This window comes from Ornithorhynchus anatinus, chromosome X5 (genome assembly GCF_004115215.2).
Source record: "Ornithorhynchus anatinus isolate Pmale09 chromosome X5, mOrnAna1.pri.v4, whole genome shotgun sequence".
NCBI lineage: Eukaryota > Metazoa > Chordata > Mammalia > Monotremata > Ornithorhynchidae > Ornithorhynchus > Ornithorhynchus anatinus.
In genome coordinates this window covers 28073642-28086528 of record NC_041753.1, presented here as the reverse complement: position 1 = coordinate 28086528, position 12887 = coordinate 28073642, and the positions used below count along the sequence as shown (strand labels likewise).

The 12887-nt window shown below is 41.0% G+C and overlaps 1 protein-coding gene across 3 annotated transcripts in view; it reads right to left on the bottom strand.

The window, feature by feature from the left end:
- The window catches only part of DMXL1 (Dmx like 1), a 153342-nt gene that overhangs the window by 47909 nt on the left and 92546 nt on the right, over positions 1 to 12887 (bottom strand). For all 3 annotated transcript variants that reach the window (XM_029056093.2, XM_029056092.2, XM_039910825.1), the window contains 4 exons: positions 11941 to 12132; positions 10868 to 10944; positions 8288 to 8415; positions 6555 to 6803 (listed from right to left, as the gene is read on the bottom strand). In XM_029056093.2, the coding sequence (XP_028911926.1) occupies positions 6555 to 6803; positions 8288 to 8415; positions 10868 to 10944; positions 11941 to 12132 (646 nt within the window). The remainder of the gene's footprint in view (positions 1 to 6554; positions 6804 to 8287; positions 8416 to 10867; positions 10945 to 11940; positions 12133 to 12887) is intronic.

The window sequence follows — 12887 nt, the reverse complement described above, 5'->3', positions numbered from 1 at the left end:
CCAAGGATGCTGTCACACCACTAAATAATCTAAACTCTTCAATCAACTGCAAATGATTGCTACTAAGGTTCTCCTGAAAAAGTGTACTATTAAACACCCAATCCATCTATTCCATTTTAGATGTTTTTCCTGCAAGGAAGCCAATTAGAGTTCACTTACCTCTGACAGATGCAAACATTTCTGCTGCAACACAATTGTTTTTAAATCAATGGGTTTAAATCAATCAGCTGGCACAAACAGCATGCACATGCATTATTTAAGGCAAAGCGCAAACCTGTGCTTAACTTGACTCTTATTTTTTTCCAAATATGTAAAATGAAAAGAAATCTTACATAAGTCAGTATATAAAAAGTATTCTTTCAAAGTAATTTCTAAAAATGAAGGATTTTAAATAATGTATTTCTTTAGTCTGCTTTTTTTTCTTTCAGTTTTTGGTTACTGAGTTTTCCTTTTGGAAAAACCAGAAACTTATGTTATTAAAGTATGCTGAGAGTGCTTCATAAACATTCTAAAACTTTAATCAAATTCCAATTTAGTAATACAGACATTTACCTTTTTTCTTGAGAGAAACTCAATACTAGTTTAGTAAAATATATTTACAGTAAACCAGACAACGCAATAAGTTTGACATACTTTTAAAGAATCATCAACATACAGGGCACAAGAAAAATCCTGAAGTGGAACTTGCAATACTGTTAAAGGTTTGTCAGCACTGCTATACCAGAACAAAAAAAGGTTAGAAAAATAACGTGTTAAAAGAGGAAAAGATTTTAAAATAGACAGCAGATTAGAAAAGACTTCAGTGTACAGTCTGTGAATCCAGATATAAAATTACAGTACAAAGACCTAAGTATGCTACATAGAGATATTTGATATGTTTTAATATCTTTAAATTTGAGAAAATGAGTAAGGTGAGTCTACCTAGCAATGCATTTTTGAAGTAGAAACATAGCCAAAAGGCTGATTCTGGCTTGCCAAGTAGGTAAGTGGATAAGAAGGTATACAAATGATACAATTCAGGAAAACACATTCCATACCAAAATTAACAACTGAGTAACTCACAGCGATTTACACAATTATCTTGCATCTACCTCAGTGTTTAACACATAGTAAGTGCTTAATAAATACCTTATCATTATTCTTAGTACTCGGGAGAGCATAAGCACTCAGTGAATGAGAACGTAAATTAAAGGGAAAACAAAAAAGCAGTGCCAAGGAAGAATGTTTTCACCTTTTTTAACTTTGTTATAAAAATGATCCAGGGATCATTTTCAGTTAAGATTCTGATTAATTGGCAGCCCAGACCTTCTGTACACAGTTGGTTATGTTTTGCCTCTATGGGTTTCAAAATACTCTAGAGGACAGGAGGTGTCGGTATAGGCTTTGCTGCACTGCAAAGCTAGAGGCTTGTTCGCGTAACAAAAGTTGGCTATTCATGGTCATTTCTGAAAATGTCACCACGAATTGCATTTATTCCATCTTCCTAGCATTGCAGCATGTGAGAGAATGTGAAAAACTCTAACTATAGAGTATAATACAATAGTAATATTTTCAGGAATATTAACTAACTGATTTAAAATACAACTGAAGCTTTTGTGAATTTTACTGTCAAAGTTCACTCAAGTCATCTTGAAGTCTATACAGTACAACTATATTTTACCGTGGAAGTCACGGTAAAAATGAACTCCTTTAAAGCTAATTTACATAAGGGGTACATTTGTAACCAATGCACATGAAACATCTGGATTCACCGATCTGTATTTAAATGAATTTAGTTGCCTAAAAACAAAACAAACAAAAAAAAAACTAGCCCCACAAAACAAGCATATTTCAAGGGATCTGGCTTTCTCTGACATTTCAATAATAACCAAGAGCATCATATGCCTATTTGAAACAGCAATAATAATTTTGAAACCCATATCTCAATTTGGATAGACAAGCTATAATCAATTATCCACCTCTCCAATTGGAGGGCAGGCTAATAGATCAGAAATTTGACAAACAATTCAAACACATTTTGAAATTCAACGCCTCTTGGAATTTCAAGGATGCTACATTTAAGAAAAACACAAAGTATTTTGTGTTTTCTGGTGTGGTTTTGTGGTTTCTACTGTAACACAAGAGATAAGGATGAAGGGAAAAGTATGGATTTCTAATTGTTGTGAACTGTCTTTTTTCTATATTTTCAATGGGCTAAAGCTGTCCAAATAATTAGTTTTTTAACCATAAAATTGGAGTTAATTTAGTCGATATTTCCTCAGAAAAGAGTTGGTGGAATTTTTTAAGTGCACGATAATGCTCTTCTTTGACTATCTAGTTAAGCCATTAGATAGGACACTGAATCTGGAGTTTTTCCCGGTAGACTGTAAGGTCGTTGTGGACAGGGAACACATCTACCAACTCTGTTACATGGTACTCTCCCAAGTGCTCTGCACATAGTAAGCAGTAGCCCCATTCCTCTGGCTTTGGTCAGACTGGGAAGTGAAGCTACAAGCTGGAAAGGGCAAATGAGGGGGATTAAACACAGTGCTGGTGGTCACGCCTGTGCCATCGGCTGTTTCTAGGCTTAATGTTCAAATAAAGGGGAAAATAATATTGAGGGAGAAATGGGCAGTGGAGAAATGGGGGAAAAGCCATTGGGAAGGTGTGAGGGCGGGGGGGAGGGAGGGGATTGACTTTTATAATGCCGGGGGCTGGTCACACTTATCCCTAGGGAAATCAGCAAACAGTGCAGGATATGTATATATGTCTGCTTCCCCCACCCCTCTAGACTGTGTACTCGTTGTGGGCAGGGACTCTCTCACTTTATTGCTGTGATGTACTTTCTAAGCGCTCAGTACAATGCCCTGCACACAGTAAGCGCTCTTTATTTTGTTAATGAGATGTACATCACCTTGATTCTATTTATTTGCTATTTTTTTAATGAGATGTTCTTCCCCTTGATTCTATTTATTGCCATTGTTCTTGTCTGTCTCCCCCGATTAGACTGTAAGCCCGTCAAAGGGCAGGGACTGTCTCTATCTGTTACCGATTTGTACATTCCAAGCGCTTAGTACAGTGCTCTGCACATAGTAAGCGCTCAATAAATACTATTGAATGAATGAATAAGCACTCAATAAATGATTGAATATCCTTGGAATGCACATATCGGCTGTAACCTAAGGTAGTCCTGAATACTGAAACATCTCAAGTCAACATTAACGGTCAAACTCAACTGAGCAAGAGCAGCTGACTTTATACATATAATATTGGATAAGCATTAGATGTAAAAAAACACATCTTCCAATTTCTTTTTTAACCTAAGTAATTTCTGAGTACACCAGGCCAGATCTTAAAAGGTTCTCACTTCTGAAAAAATGGCTTTCCAATTAATCTTCAATGTGCACCGAACCATGTCTGCCTATATTAGAAAAGATCCTCGAGGATGGAGACCACAATTTTTATGATGATTTTATATTCTCAAGAACTTCATACGGTGTTCTCCACACAGTAGGTACTCAATAGGTACTGAATTGACTAAACTCCTGATCATATCCTTCATGTATGGGGCAGATTAAAATCTTGAATTCGAAAGTCTGTAAGGTCGCTGTGGGGAGGGATTGTGATGATTTATTGCTGCACTGTACTCTCCCAAGCGCTTAGTACAGTGCTCTGAACACAGTAAGCGCTCAATAAATACGACTGAATGAATGAAAGATGTTTCACGCTTGTGATAACTATCTTTAAGAAGCTATGCGTCTTCCACAAGATATGAGGCATAGGGAAGTTAAGTGACTAGCCCAAGGTCACACAGGCGACACTTGGTGGAGCTGGGCTTAGAACCCACGTCCTTTCACTCCCAGGCCCGTGATCTTTCAGCTAGGCCGCACTGCTTCCCTTTATTTTTGAATGAAAGGCAGTAGAGTGAGGGGATATAGTTAGCACACTACTTGAAAGGCTATTCATAGTTGTAGAATGACAAAAACCTAATTCTCCATGCTTAAGCTCCTGCCAAAAAGTATGGCGTTATCTTTACGGTTGAAAATAATTTTCTGCATAAAGTGAATACAGTAGTTTTAACTACTGCACTTAAAAACAATTTTGTTTCCAATTTATGGCTACAGAGGTTTCTTTGTGTAATGCAAGGGCCTTAATCCTATCACCTGAGAGTTCTGTTCAAAAGAGTGGCAGGGTGATGAATTGATTAACGTAGTGGTTATGACAAATGACTTGCATTTCCACAGAAAAAAGCCAAGTAGATATGTTGAAAAATACCTTGTAAGCAAATTTAAGCAATATTTTCTTGGAAAAAGAAGGGTCATGGCTCAGAAGTCATCAAGAATATAAATAAAAGTCAGTCCCAGAAATGACAGATATCCATTGGTACGAGATTCGACGAAAGTGCACTCACCCAAAAAGAACACCAAATGGTTTCTTAATTTAGTATGTAAAACTGAAAAATACACCAAGTTACTAACATTTAGAATTTTAAAAATCATTTCCATTTAGTTACACATGTGGAGAACTTTTGCTTTATTCTGTGTAAATAGCTCCTCTTCGAAAAGGAGTCTTAACTTAAGACTTAACTGTGTGTGGCTATCGGCAGCATGGGCATAAAGATGCGGTTATAACAATAATAATAATAATAATAATAATGTTGGTATTTGTTAAGCGCTTACTATGTGCAGAGCACTGTTCTAAGCGCTGGGGTAGACACAGGGGAATCAGGTTGTCCCACGTAGGGCTCACAGTCTTAATCCCCATTTTACAGATGAGGTAACAGGCAAAGAGAAGCTAAGTGACTTGCCCACAGTCACACAGCTGACAAGTGGCAGAGCTGGGATTCGAACCCGAACCCATGACCTCTGACCCCAAAGCCTGTGCTCTTTCCACTGAACCACGCTGCTTCTCTAAACATGGAGATTTATTCTCTTCCTTATTCTCAAGCACAAGAAAATTAAAGGTGTTGCACACATCTTGTCATTTCATATTGGGTAGCATTATATGATCCCTAAAAATGAAGATCAGGCCTAGTGATTTTTTTTTTAATGGTATTTGTTAAGCACTTACTATGTGCCAGGCACTGTACTAAGTGCTAGGGGAGATACAAGATAATCAGGTTAGACATATTCCATGTCCCACATGGGGTTCACAGCCTTCAACCCCATTTTACAGAAGAGGTCACTGAGGCCCAGAGAAGTTAAGTGACCTGCCTAAGGTCACAGAGCGGACAAGTGGCGGATTCAAGATTAGAACCCAGGTCCTTGTGACTCCCAAGCCTGTTCTCTATCCACTAGGCTACACTGCTTATCACGCTAGTGATTGTACACTCTGGGACTTTATAACCACCGCTTTAGCTGGCTTCAAGAAAAGTTTATAATTTTGGCTTGTAGACAACTTGTTTGTCCTAAAACAATAATTGGAAAATTATAAAAACAGAACCCATCACAAAATTAAGGCTAATGTTTAAAAGAAACTTGGGACTTTTTTCTGGTCTGAAGAACCTAGCCCTGCTAAGTTTAAATATGTTTTGTGAGGCTAAAATTTGGAAAATGGTGGAATTATTAAAGTACAATTCACATTTCATAATACCAAGAACACTTAGAAATCCACAACTCTAATGGGTGAATTGAAGATGCAGCAGAGGGGAAAAAAGAGAAAAGCTGCCTCCTTTGAAATTCCCTTTTGATTGCTTCAAGCCATGGTCTGGTTTATCACAATTGGCAGTGATTTGCCAAGTATTTTTTTCGAACCCGATAATCTTTAACTTTAAAAGATTTTAAACACTCCCAAAATGAAAGTTACGAAATGTAGATCGAATTATTTAACAAGCTTGTACGATGCTAATTGATATTAAAAAAAAATCATTGAGGTCATGGCTTACTAAAAACTTTCTTGGAAGGATCGATTTTCTAAAGAAGCCAAACCCCTCTCCCCTGCAAAATAATAATCAAAAAGACGACCCAAAATAAGCCATCCAAAGACCACCCGAAGCTTCCCACCCCCCCACCAACTGAACTAAAAGCCCATTTCTGAATCTAATGTCTTGCCTGAGAGGCTGGTAGGACTATGAGAACTGATGGTTGTAAGGGCTTTGGTAAACCCCACACATTCCATGGAGAACACTACTACCTGATGAGGGCTAGGTATAGAAAAGTGCCTTCCTGCCAAAAAGAGAAAAGAGATTCTGTACTTGCAATAGAGGAACATATGGCCAAAACTGTTTTCAGCAAGGATGAGGAATGTTAAGATTTTCACAGTTAAATCTCTTCAAGAAATCACGGTAGGGAGCGGCTATTCTTACACTTACGACAGCTACCAGGTTTCTTCGCTGGAGAAAGGAAGGGGTAACAGGAATTTGAAACCCACACAACCCTTTTTATAACCTACTTCTCGCTTCCTCGAAAACTGGTCAGCCTTCTCAATGGCCTTTTATCAAAAGCAATTAGCTCGTAAACTAATCAGATCCTTCCTGTTTTTCATTCAGTTTTGATCTTTGAAAGGTTGACGATTCAGATCAATCCAGTTCCCGTTCTTAAAAGGTGAGGACCGAGGTTTTAGTGGAAGACACTCACCTGAGACCGCTTTCGACATCTTTTGCCCTCTGCTAGGGACGTGAGCGCCTCCGCCAAACACAGCAGACCACATTTTGTCGTTTAGAGGATGAGCTACGATGCGGAAGAGCTCATTGCTAGAATGTGTCGCCAGACCGTGGGCGAAGAGACTCAGGTACACTGCTGTGAGGATTTCACACAGGAGGACCGTGAGCCCCGACTGGGCTTCCTCTCCGGCTGAGTTCAAAAGGCAAATCAGAGCACTGATTCCTGGGAAAAACCAAAATGGTAGCGACTTCATTTTAAGTTTTGCAATTTACCCCCATCGCGTATTATGGCAATAGGGACAAACGTTTCGTTTCCCCATTTCCACTCCTACGAGGGATTTTATATGAACCGTCAGCTTAGGTTGGGACTTTTCTGACAAGGGTAAAGGTGTGCAGGGAACCTTGATTGTTTATTGTTGTATTGTACTCTCCCAAGTGCTTAGTGCAGTGCTCTGTGCACAGTAAGTGCTCAATAAATACGAATGAATAAATCGATTCAAGGGTTGTGACAGCAAGAACTGCACAGCAGTGAGTTGTGTGCTGTGAATAAAGGAAGTGAGGCTCTTGGCAGCTTCCTGCCCCTCCTCTCCCAGCCTGGAAGAAGATCTGCTATAAAGCCAAGGAAATCCCTCGATAGCCATTTTCAGAATAGTAGCAAATTCAAAAAAGAATTGTGAGCTCTTTTTGGTGAAGAGTTCATGGAAGTTACTTTGGGAGAAGGAAAAGGTGGGGTCCACCAGGACCCTCAAAGATGTTGTTGGTTGAATATTTGAGGCCCATCGGCTCAAGTGTCCAACCATCTAAATTCATTCATATTTACTGAGCGTTTACTGTGTGCAGGGCACTGTACTGAGCACTTGGAAAGTACAATTTGGCAACAAATAGAGAAATCCCTACCCAACAATGGGCTCACAGTCTAGAAGCGGGGAGACAGACAACAAAACAAAACAAGTAGACAGGCAAAATAAATGAATAAATAGCATTAGGTGATTCTCGTTATGGGCAGGGAACAGGTCCACTGATGCTGTTGTACTCTACTCTCTCAAGTGCTTAGAACTGTGCTCTGCACATAGGAAATGCTCAGTGAATACCATGGATTATCACATATTGTAGAATCATTAATTTATTTGAACCTATTCTCCACCCAGGAACAATATACACAGTCAAACCCCTCCACCCAGCCGAGCACACCCCTCCAGACTGTATGTTCGTTGTGGGCAGATAATGTGTCTATTGTTGTATCATACCCTCCCAAGCACTTAATACAGTGCTTTGCACACAGTAAGTGCTCAATAAATACAATGGAACGAATGAATGAACACACTGCCTCTCTCAGTGGCAACAAGGGACAGTTCCCTCTGGCAACCCATCACAGATCATTTTTTTCTCCATTCTGCTCGAACCTACTAAAATCTCAAACTTATAAGCCTTCCTGAATTTACTGATACCACTTGATATTACTGGATACGTACGGGATCTAGCATGAATCGAGGGAAAAGTATGTGACTTACTGCCCCATGATAAAACTGAATCATTTGAAAAAAAAAAAACAAAAAACAACCACCCAAAATCTGGCAACTGAAAAAAATAAATAAATCAGCATTTTGCTCCCCCCAAGACAGAAAAAAAAAGAAAGAAAAGAAACCTAGAAGTAAAACCTGCAAGAGAATCAATACATAGTTTATGTGAAAAATAAGTTATTTATACCTGGCCATTGAGATGGTGAGGTATTGGGAGTCACCGTTTCATCTAAGCTTGCTCTTGTCAAAGAATGTCTTTGGGGGAGCAGCAGTGTCTGATAGACCATTCCAGTGAATTGATTTGCTTGTAATGAACTGTGGAGAACATAACCAAAATCTAAAGTTACACCATTAGTTCACGAAGTAGCCTTTTCCACACGGTAGAGCTAGTGTTTTATTTTTATTTTTAGCCTCCTGAATCTTAAGATCTCTATTTCTCGTTGGCATGCTGCTTCTGAGATACTGCACTTGCTCCGCTTAAAGAAGACAATGTAGTATCTCCCATCCAAACCCTCCTCCCGTGACTTCCCATCACTGTAGACAGCGCCACCGTCCTCTCTCTCACAAGCCCGTAACCTTGGTGTTATGCTCAATTTGTCTCTCTCACTCAGCTCACGTATTCAGTGTCACCAAATTCTATTGGTTCTACTTTCTCGTGTCTAGAATCCACCCTTGTCCTCTCCATCCAAACTGCTACTGAGCTGTTCCGGGCATTTATCGTAACCTGCCTCGATTACCGCATCAGCCTACCTGATCTTCCGGCCTCCAGTCCATACTTTGCTCTGCTGCCTGGCTCATTTTTCTCAAAAACAGTTCAGCCTGTGTCTCCCCACTCTTCCTCCTCCTCAAACGGAAACTCCTTCCCGTCGACTCTAAGGCGCTCATTCGGCTCTCCTCCTACCTTACCTCGCTGATTTCCTCCTGCAACCCAACTGACACATTTCGCTCCTCTAACGTCAACCTGCTTTCTGAACCTCTATTTCCCACCTTGCTGCCGACCCCTTGTCCACGCCCTCCCTCTGGCCTGGAACTCCCCCCTCTCTATATCTGACAGACCCCCACTCCCCATCTTCAAAAAAACACATCCCCAAATCACATCTCCTCCAAGAGGCCTTCACTTCCCCTTCCCACTCTCCCCTCTGCATCACCCTTGCACTTGAATCTGTAGCCGTTAAGCACTTGGTCACCCCACCCTAAGCTCCACAGCACTTAGGCACAACCTTCTCACTGTGCCTCCATTTCGCCTGTCTCGCCACCGACCCCTGGCCCACGTCCTACTTCGGCCCTGGAACGCCCTCTCTCCTCAAATCCGCCAATCACTCTCCCTCCCTTCAAAGTCCTATTGAAGGCCCACCTCCTCCAAGAGGCCTTCCCAGACTATGCCTCACTTTTCCTCAGCTACCCCTCCCTTCCGTGTCACCTCGACTCGCTCCCTTTGCTCCTTCCCCCTCTCTCCGCCCCACAGCACTTAGGTATATTATTTATAATTCTATTTACTAATATTGATGCCTGTCTCCCCCCCTCAGACTATGAGACCACTGTGGGCAGGGATTGTCTCTTTTTATTCCTGTATTGTGCTTTCCAAGAGCTTAGTACAGTGCTCTGCACACAGTAAGTGCTCAATAAATGCGACTGAATGAATGGCCACACAAACTGCCATTTCCCCTATCAGTTATTTATCTTAATGTCTATCCGCCCCCTCTAGATAGTAAACTCCTTGTGGGCAGGGACGGCGCCTACCGACTCTATTGTAATGTACTCTTCCCAAGCACTTAGCACAGTGCTCCGCACACAGTAACTACCCAATATATAACACTGATTGATCGAGGGTCCCAGTTTATAATCCAGACTGCTTCTTGATCATCTTCTCTACCTTGCTAAACACCTACCAGAAGCCGCCTCAGCTTCCATGACACACAAAGAGGACAATGGATATTTCCAACGTGCCATAATCATGCTCTACTGCACGTGCCAAGATCACCTGCTCCAATCTAGGTGGCATTCAGAGGGCTAGAAACGTAACCTGATGACGATGGATTCTCCCTTCAGCCTCGGTGCTGACACTTCGGGACCTAGGAATCGATTACGTGCTAGTCACATTCCCACTATGGCACGGAATGCCCGTCGGGGAGTGTGCTGTCTTCGCCCACATTGGCTAGCTACAGACACAACTGGCCCTGGAACTCCAACTCTCCGCATTTCCAGAGTTTTGCTCTTTTCACCGGACCAACAGCAGCGTTGCCTAAACCTATTCAATCCCAAACGGAGGCTAAAGTGAGCTCACGTGTCACTAATAGTGCTATTATCCAAGTTCTCCAGATTGGGATTTGGGATAAAGCCCCAATCATCTACATCAAGGCTTTGCTTCTGGAATTTAGGACTCCTCTCCAGTCTAACAGAGCAACCCCAGCAGAACAAACAGCCCTTCAATTTGGCCTAAGTAATAATCTACACACTTCTCGATTTGGACTGCTTTTGTTCCTCTATTTGTTTCATGAAAAAATATAGAAAACCCCATTAACCACCAAACCACTGACCAATATGGTTACTACTTTCACTGGTATGATGGAACACGATTTCATACATAATCCAAAACTCAACAGCTGGGCATAAATGGATAAGAAAAAAATGTCCTCCCCCCTCTCGGCAGTGAGCTTTTTGTTTGTTTTTAAGGGCTTTTATTGCTTTGTGCAATTTTATGTTTTACAACTCCTCAAAGTCAAACTCCTTGAAATCTTGGTTGAATTTTGGAGAGAATCTTTTTTACCTGTAACTATGGCCCCCACAAAGGCACTGATAAATGCAAGCAGAGAGTGATGCTGCTAAAGTGTGCATGACATGTACCTGAGGGGGGAAAAAAATAAAAATGCATTACTTTTCAAATGTTACTAAAATTCATTTTTCCATGACAAAAGTCTAGCACTTTTTCAGAAATAAAAGTGGTATACATACTGATCCCTTTGCAGAACAAGCATTTTATCTAACTCTGCTGTACTCTTCCCAAGCGGTCAGCACAGTGCTCTGCACACAGTAAACATTAAATAAATACCATTGATAAACACGTTTCTGAGGAATGTAATAATAATAATTGTGAAATTCATTAAGCACTTCCTGTGTTCCAGGCACTGTACTAAGCGCTGGGGGTGGATACGAGCAAACTGGGTTGGACACAGTCCCTCTCCCCACATGTGGGGCTCACAATCTCATTTCCCATTTTACAGATGAGGTAACTGAGGCAGAGAAAATAATAAATGTGGCATTTGTTAAGCACTTTCTATGTGCCAGGCACTGTTCTAAGTGCTGGGGTAGATACAAGATAATCAGGTTGAACATAATCCCCGTCTCATGTGGGCTCACAGTCTTAACCCCCATTTTACAGATGAGAGAACTGAGGCACAGAATGGAAGTGACTTGCCCAAGGTCACACAGCAGACAAGTGGTGGAGTCAGGATTAGAACCCAGGTCCTTCTGACTCCCAAGCCCATGCTCTATCCACCAGGCCATGCTGCTTCTCTGTAGTGCCTGAGTATAAACAAGCTTCATTAGATAGTTTCACTACTTTTCCATATACTTTTGCTACGTTTTCAGCTGAAAAATGTGCCCAATTTCACTAAACTATAAACAAAGTCGACTATCAAACGAACTGGAATCAATGATCGATATTAATTACGAAGCACGTGATATCTAAAATATGAACTTGCTCTTTACGATAACCATTCAGGGGCACGAATTCACTATGGCAGGGGCTTGTTTATACATAAATTGTAAAAACAAAATCGGTTCATCCATTTTGAGCAAATTAGATGCAGACCAGTTAATATCTAAGTCAAATATACTTACTTTATTGCTTTGGACGTCAGGATGAGGTGGTGAATCCAGGTTTATTATGGCATGCAGTACATCATGGGTCAAATTACTAAGGTGCAATAAAGGATTGGCTACTACCGTTTTGGCACTGGCAGTACAAGCAAAGAGAAGAGGTACGGAGTTCTGCTCTGCCAGAGGGCTAGGAAATAGGAGATCCGATTGTTCCTAAAAAATAAAAAAAATCCACAGTGAGTCTAATGATTAACTTCCAGGTCCAATTTAGCCAGGTAAGTGGTCTTGCAGGTTTGTAAAAGGTAGGGAACAAATTGAGGTTAAACTCCTCATCAATTTGGTGGCTAATTCAAAGGATGCTTCGAGAAGAAACCCTAATGTAACAGAGATCATCTCGTAACTGAGTATTTATTAGCAAGAGTCAGTTCTCCTGTAACATGCTGTCATGGCACATGTTGGCGCAAACGCTGTTGAGGAACCACGAAAAAATTAGCCTTCCCACCACATTCAATTGTCTGGATCAGGCTTTCACATTACTTAGGTCACTGGTCCTCATAAAATCCCTGCGATGTAGGGATAGGGATAGGCAGGTATTAGAGAAGCAGCGTGGCTCAGTGGAAAGAGCCCGGGCTTGGGAGTCAGAGGTCGTGGGTTCCAATCCCACTCCGCCACTTGTCAGCTGTGTGACTTCGGGCAAGTCACTTCATTTCTCTGTGCCTCAGTTACCTCATCTGGAAAATGGGGATTAAAACTGTGAGCCCCAAGTGGGACAACTTGATTACCTTGTATCCACCCAGTGCTTAGAACAGTGCTTGGCACACAGTAAGCGCTTAACAAATACCAACATTATTATTATTATTACTATCTCCATTTTACAGACTGGGGGGTTGAGCCATTCAGAGGTTGACTTGCCCAAAGTCACACAGTAATAACAGTCATAATAATAATAATTATGATATTTGTTAGGT